The sequence below is a fragment of the Etheostoma spectabile genome, chromosome 8 (assembly GCF_008692095.1).
Source record: "Etheostoma spectabile isolate EspeVRDwgs_2016 chromosome 8, UIUC_Espe_1.0, whole genome shotgun sequence".
Lineage (NCBI taxonomy): Eukaryota > Metazoa > Chordata > Actinopteri > Perciformes > Percidae > Etheostoma > Etheostoma spectabile.
The window spans coordinates 5,651,281-5,658,542 of NC_045740.1; the positions used below are offsets into that span (position 1 = coordinate 5,651,281).

Here is a 7,262-nt window from a genome sequence, read left to right on the forward strand (position 1 = left end):
AGTGAAACCTTTTTTTTTTTTTTTTAAGAGAGGCTGCCCTGGCCTCAGAAAGCACAGTAATGGTGGATTTAAGTGAACCAAAGCTTGATGGCTTGAGACAATAATTAACAGAAAATACATTAGGATACTTCAGTTGAAAATAAATTAATAGCGGGATAAAACAGTTTCTGTCAACAATTTTCTGTGTATGCCTCATTTGTTGAAAAGTCACTTTTGAAGGTGAAGGGTTGAGTTATTTCACAAATTTCAAAAAAGTATTCGGTTTGTTAAAACCAACTTTATTTCAAAGTATAGATAAATGCGAATGCAAGGCATAAACTAATAATCATGAAAATCAACCAAAACTAAATCGTTAAAGTGCAAGTGTTTCGGAAAACGTCTGCATAAATCGCCATTTGCTTTGTTACTGTAACAAACACGAGTGGGAGCGCTACCAAACAGTCGTCGACACTCACCATTTGCGCCTTTGAGTAATCCATAGTCGCCAACAGATCTTATCTAGTTTTTCCTTCTTCCCCCCAGCAGAAATAAATCGCATCGCATGACTAATTTCTTTTTAAACAGAAAAAAAGATTATTCTCATTAAATGTGATTTAAAAGCCCGTGAAGTCTGGAGGCCGGAGTGATCGGAGCTGGAGGAGGAGGGGTAAACTGCTCTGCGCTTTACATCCCTGGTCACTGAGGGCTCATGGAAACTCAAACATCTTTGATTGTCTTTGACTGGGTGGCCTACACCCCCAGCTCGCATGAATGAAAGTCCCGCCCCGTGCGTAAAGCTCGTAAAGAGGGTTTTCTTTTCTGTAAATGTGTAGAACTACCCACCCACTTCACAAGGAAACCACACCTTCTGCTATACAATTGTATGGTTATTTAGGTAACACGATCTCTACCAAACACATGACATTATTTTAAGTCTTCATTCACATTGCAACTGGGTCTGACCTCTACACCCACAGGACACTTTGTTTTCTCTCCAGTGCTAAATGGGTTGTCTTTCATAGCAGAAACCTGGACGGAAATTCAGTCGGGCTAAAAAGTCATGGTTCATTAGTCATTGTCCTTTTTTCTTTGGAGCAGATTAAGTCAATTTAACAGAACGTGTGTAATAGAGGCTGTCAGAGGTCATCTGTTGGATGTATTGCAGTTTCATTTAATCTAATATTTTGAATTTGCCCTTAATAGTCCATCTTTAATTCCTATACATCTGGTGGCATTAGTATGTGTTGCAGACAGATCAACTTTATCAATTGGGTTCTTTGGAGCGCCAACAATAGAAAAGGGGCTCTTTTGCCATTTGCTTGGCTACAATTTTAACTGCAATTTGGCACTAAAGCGAACATCTACTGTACATATGCTTCTATTTTGAACAGCCCAGTGCCACATGTGGCAATATAAGAAATATCCTATACTATATATATTACAGAGACTCAAACCCCTCTATTAAAAGCCCAAGGCAGATTCTGTTGACATGACCAGATTGATTACAGGATGAGAGCAAAAAAGTCTAGAATTATCTTACAATTAGCTCAATATTTCTTTCTGATGGAGTTAAGCAGACATGCCTTAAATTAAGAAATAAATCACAATTTATTCAACACTCAGACAGGCAAATGGTGTATTCATTAACCTGAAATGTGTTCCTCTTATATTGAGTCAGTGACCTTGTAGCAGAAACGGAAACATAACAGTGACTAATTTAGCAAGTGTAAGCAGTTACTCATATTTTGACTGGTAAATCGCAGTTTACTTGAACTGTACCAATTAATCACATGTCATGCAGTATCAAAAGGTGACATTGGATAAAAATAAATCTGCTGGTTAGTCGCTTGTTTTATTATATTACAATAATTTCAATCTTCCAACTCCAGCAATATGTATTTGCACACCATGTGTTATCTACCTTTTTAATTGTGTCAAAAGAAACCAAAAAAACCCATAATTTAACACATTATAGTACCTTTGAATTACCCCTTTAACTACTGAACACAATTTAGCTCGATAGTGGAAAAAAATTGCCAAAAATGTCCGTGAAAAAAGAGCTCCGACACTTAACTCAGGTTACTTTAGGTAAAATAATCTTACCATTGAGAACATTTGTTATTTACAAATAACCTTTTAATAACTGTGGACATTTCAAAATGGTACTACTACAGTTGAGTTTGAGACAAGCCCATTGGACATTACAACTGATACACTTTGGAGGTATTTTTTGTTCAAGCCAGTAAAGGCAGCATTCATGATATTGTAAGCATAATGTGCCAATAATCAAATAATCTAATATTATCCATAGCACAACCCATTATCTTTTAAATCCTGCAAAGTCCATTGGACTGTAGGAATTGCCTGTTTGAACAACAATACCAAAATTGGAGTTGTCCTATTTAGTGTAGCTTTGGGCAATAGTCCAGTTATGTGTTGATAATAACATTACACCAGTTGCCATTAGAACACGTTTATTTTACAAGCATGTGAATTTTCCCTGAAATGAAAACAGACGTATAGATTGAATACAGTAAAATGATTTTTACATGCATGTGAAAATGCTGCTCCCTGGTGGCAAAATGCAACTCACAAAAATGTCCAGACACTCAAAAAAATGCACCATAAAAGCAATGTTCTGCTTTCCATTAACGCAACTTATGATTTGAGTGTATTGCTTCAAAATGTACTAAAATTAATTAAAATATCCCAAAATGTGTGGCACTTAATAAAGATACACTTTCCTTTATTATGTTCATCATTATTTTACCAGCAAAAGAACTTAATAAAAGGCCAAATTAAATATCACACAATTTATAAGAAGCAAACATTTAAGCACAAGAGATCTGTGTCCTGGGATAGCCACGTTTTTTAGATCTGAAACAAAACAAACATTTCTGTTAGATTGCCCTCTTATGACAAACCTTGAAAATAACACACATTAATGATGAGATCATTTAAATACCTACTCATCTACACTTTGTCAATGCCAAGCTCTTCAGGTGTCGGGATGCTAAGCTCTTGTAATGTTGGCTGCAGCTCTTGGATCAGATACGGGTAGATATCTTTATGAGGGCCGGATTTATCCTAAGAAAAAAAATGTATGACCTATTATTCATTAACTTATGACTATAAACTATAAAGATGCTGGTTGGCAACATTCCCAAGCTCAGAAGGTGCCCCTTTCCTCTCACCTTCACAGCTTCCAAAATCCGGATAGCGCTGGCCAAATCGTTTAACCTCCGACAGGCTCTCAGTGCTGCCTCGAGAATCTTGGGCTCAGGTACAAGATCGTAACCAATCAATGTGTTCATCCCTGAAAGAAGGAATCATATCTTTGAAAACAGAGACAGAACTATTCAACAAAAAGACCAAAACCAACAATGAATCCACTGAAAAGTACTTTCTTTGTGGTAATAGTCTGATTGACTGTATCATATCCCATTTGTACCATAGCAGGGCTCAACGCTAACTTTTTAAAGTGGTTGCCAGCTTGGAAACCAGGCATCAGCTTTATAGTTGCCGCAAAAAACAAAAAAGGGTGGAATTTAAATGATAATTGAAAATGTAATAATTACTTCTTTCATCAGTAAATTACTGTTAAAAGAAAAAAAAAACATATGAAAAAAGGGTGTGCACCACAAGGTTTACCTGTTTACCAGTAAACGCAACATGTTCCATCTGTGTTGTTTCTCAAACAACAGTGACCAGTGCTAGTTTGTGTCTTATAGCTCATAGCTTTAGCAGCAGACTGTTGTACGTCCCGCTGATGGAACCTCTACAGTGAAATACAGTTACACTATTAACACTACACCGTATTTAATCCAGTTACTACTGTAGCAAACGGTATGCTAACATTACCTGCTGTGTACTGTATTAGTGTTTACTAGCGTGACATGCAGCGATGTTTCTGTTGCATCTAACATGGGTTTCGGAGCATCAGAGCACAGTGCAGACATTTAAGTGGCACTGTAATAACGTACCAAAATCAGCGTTGATATTTTGTCCAATAGATTCCAAGCACCGGTGCCATATTAGCACCGAATTTTAACATGCACCATTAATGTGAACACAAAAATTGCATTGCCTGTTTCTTTTCAAGGCAAACACGCATGTGGAAAGCGGTCGCACAACAGCTGAAATGTTGTGTTGCAAACGACAATGTTTACGGAGACACCCAAATAAAACAGACTTTTTAAAAATACATTTTCCAGTTTTCTAAGTTTTGACACAAACACACACACTCTACACACACATATATACATACATATATATATATATATATATATGTGTGTGTGTGTGTGTGTGTGTGTGTGTGTGTGTGTGTGTGTGTGTGTATATATTATATAATATATATATTACACATAATAATATATCACATACATACATACACTCACCATGCAACTTTATTAGGTACCCATGTAGTAAGGGTGGACCCTTTTGCCTTCAGAACTGCCTCAATTCTTCGTGGCATAGATTCACAAGGTGCTGAAGCATTCCTCAGGAGTTTGGTCCATATTGACATGATGCACACCAGTTGCCGCAGATTGGTCGTGCACATCCTGATGCGAATCTCCCGTTCCACCACATCCCAAAGATGCTCTATTGGTTGAGATCGTGTGACTGTGGAGGCCATTTGAGTACAGCGAACTCATTGTCATGTTCAAGAAACCAGTCTGTGATGATTCCAGCTTATGACATGGCGCATTATCCTGCTGAAAGTAGCCATCAGAAGTTGGTACATTATGGTCATAAAGGGATGGACATGGTCAGCAACAAAACTCAGGTAGGCTGTGGCGTTTGCAACGATGCTCAATTGTACCAAGGGCCCAAAGAGTGCCAAGAAAATATTCCCCACACCATGACACCACCACCACCAGCCTGAACCGTTGATACGAGCAGGATGGATCCATGCTTTCATGTTGTAGACCCAATTTCTGACCCTACCATCCGACTGTCGCAGCAGAAATCGAGACTCATCAGACCAGGCACGTTTTTCCAATCTTCTATTGTCCAATTTCGATGAGCTTGTGCAAATTGTAGTCTCAGTTTCCTGTTCTTAGCTGAAAGGAGTGGCACCCATGTGGTCTTCTGCTGCTTTAGCCCATCTGCCTCAAAGTTCGACGTACTGTGCGTTCAGAGATGCTCTTCTGCCCACCTTGGTTGTAACGGGTGGTTATTTGAGTCACTGTTGCCCTTCTATCAGCTCGAACCAGTCTGGCCATTCTCCTCTGACCTCTGGCATCAACAAGGCATTTCCGCCCACAGAACGGCCGCTCACTGGATGTTTTTTCTTTTTCAGACCATTCTCTGTAAACCCTAGAGATGGTTGTGGCTTGAAAATCCCAGATACTAGCAGTTTCTGAAATACTCAGACAGCCCTTCTGGCACCAACAATCATGCCAGCTTCAAAGTCACTCAAATCACCTTTCTTCCCCATATGATGCCGGTTTGAACTGCAGGAGATTCTCTGACCATGTCTACATGCCTAAAGCACTGAGTTGCCGCCATGTGTTGGCTGCTTAGAAATTAAGTGTAACGAGCAGTTGGACAGGTGTACCTAATAAAGTGGCCGGTGAGTGTATACACATATATATATACATACATACATACATACATACATACAAATATTGAACCGGTGGTTGCCAGAGGGGGCAACCAGAGAACACAAAACGGTTGCCAATTGACTAAATCTGGTTGCCACGTGCAACTGTTACTGTCGAGCCCTGCATAGACCTTTATGAATTAGTCACACAGTTACTGGGTGACATGCTCCTTCATTACGATGAACACGAGTTAAGTTGATCCCACACACACTATCCTGGAGCTAAAAATACTCCCTCAGTCATGTGTGTAATGTGTATTAAACCCTTATTGAAAATAGTCCCCAATAAACACACTATTTACTTACAATACATTTCCCAACTGTTTCAGGTAATTACTGAACGTGCTTTAACAATGAAACTACATTTGCTACCCGTATTTAAAAAAGGTTTACATCTTCAGTTGCAGCTAATTGGCTTGCAGCTGTGAGCCAGTGTAGGTATGAGAGAGACAACATTTAGTTGGTTTTGGTCTATTCGTGCATATTGTTGACAAAAAAAATACATAATTAGTCCCTACCTTATCCTTAAATGTCATAATGTACAAGTTGAGCATACAACATTTTTTTAGGGTGAAATTGCAAACCGACCACATTTACAACACTACTTCCTGCATATGTTTTAGTGTGATGTTCAACCACCAGGACTGCCTACGGAACCATTTCCGTAAGTTTTCGTTCTTATCATTTATCACCTGATAATGAGCCTTTGCCTATTTTGCTTTCTTTCTTGCAACATTTCTTCTGTTGTGTTTTTTTCTCTTCAGACAAAAAATAGCCCTTCATTGAAAGAAAGCATGATGCTTCAGGGATCAGTGAGATGATGAAATACGATCCAGCAAATCCAGGGTCATTAACAGATTAATGTGTCTGAAGGGTTATAGGATGCCAAAAACACTGTGGCAGTCATCCTCAAAGATTGGCTCCAAATATCAGATCAGACCAAATCTTTATTAGTTGACAACGCTGTTGAATCATGGTAAAAATTGTCCAAATTTTAGCTACTAAACTACAATAAACAACTTTCTTGATCCGTCATCCGTAAACATACCTTTTCTCAGCTCCCATGCGTCAATGTCTGGCTTGTTGAAATAGGTGACCCAGCGGGCATCAAACTCCTCATCGGTCTCTTGCTTCCCATGTGAGTAACACCTTGACACCAAAAAAGCTGCAAGACAAAAACAGTTTTAAGTTGGACAACCTATCACCAATAGAATACAGCATTTACAGTGGCACCTAGTGTCAGGTAATATAGAAGGGCAACTATAGTCAAGGGTAACCTACATTGAATGAGTTTAGGAACTAAATGCTTTCTAATAATGTAGCTAATGCTAGATCATTGCCAACGTCCATTAACGTTACATAACCTACAACTGCACCTACAAGCCTGAATACACTCCAACAGACAAACAGGACATTTCTATTCATGTTATGTTTCTTGGGATATATTTAGAGTATGTGGAAATCATTGTACATTTAACGTTAGTTACCTTAATTAGCAATGTTTTGCTAAAACATTGCAACAACGTCCGAATAACGTATGTTTCCTGATAGTTATTGCTTGGACCAACCCATACATGGATGTCAAGAACACACTGGCGACTAGTTGACTGAACACAGCTAACGTTATCAACTAACCTCTTTCTACTCTATTTATAATATTGTGCAACTACAACACAGA

General features: G+C 38.6%; 2 protein-coding genes across 2 annotated transcripts in view; both read right to left on the minus strand.

Moving 5' to 3' along the window:
• The window catches only part of LOC116694268 (AT-rich interactive domain-containing protein 3A), an 11,799-nt gene extending 10,650 nt beyond the window's left edge, over window positions 1–1,149 (minus strand). The window contains exon 1 of the mRNA XM_032523879.1: window positions 456–1,149. Coding sequence (XP_032379770.1) covers window positions 456–479 — 24 coding nt within the window. The 5' untranslated portion in view covers window positions 480–1,149. The remainder of the gene's footprint in view (window positions 1–455) is intronic.
• Window positions 1,150–2,436: 1,287 nt separating this feature from the next.
• LOC116694269 (cytochrome c oxidase subunit 5A, mitochondrial) overlaps window positions 2,437–7,262 on the minus strand; it is a 5,490-nt gene continuing 664 nt past the window's right edge. The window contains exons 2-5 of the mRNA XM_032523881.1: window positions 6,633–6,749; window positions 3,174–3,295; window positions 2,949–3,066; window positions 2,437–2,856 (exon numbers count right to left, since the gene is read on the minus strand). Coding sequence (XP_032379772.1) covers window positions 2,953–3,066; window positions 3,174–3,295; window positions 6,633–6,749 — 353 coding nt within the window. The 3' untranslated portion in view covers window positions 2,437–2,856; window positions 2,949–2,952. The remainder of the gene's footprint in view (window positions 2,857–2,948; window positions 3,067–3,173; window positions 3,296–6,632; window positions 6,750–7,262) is intronic.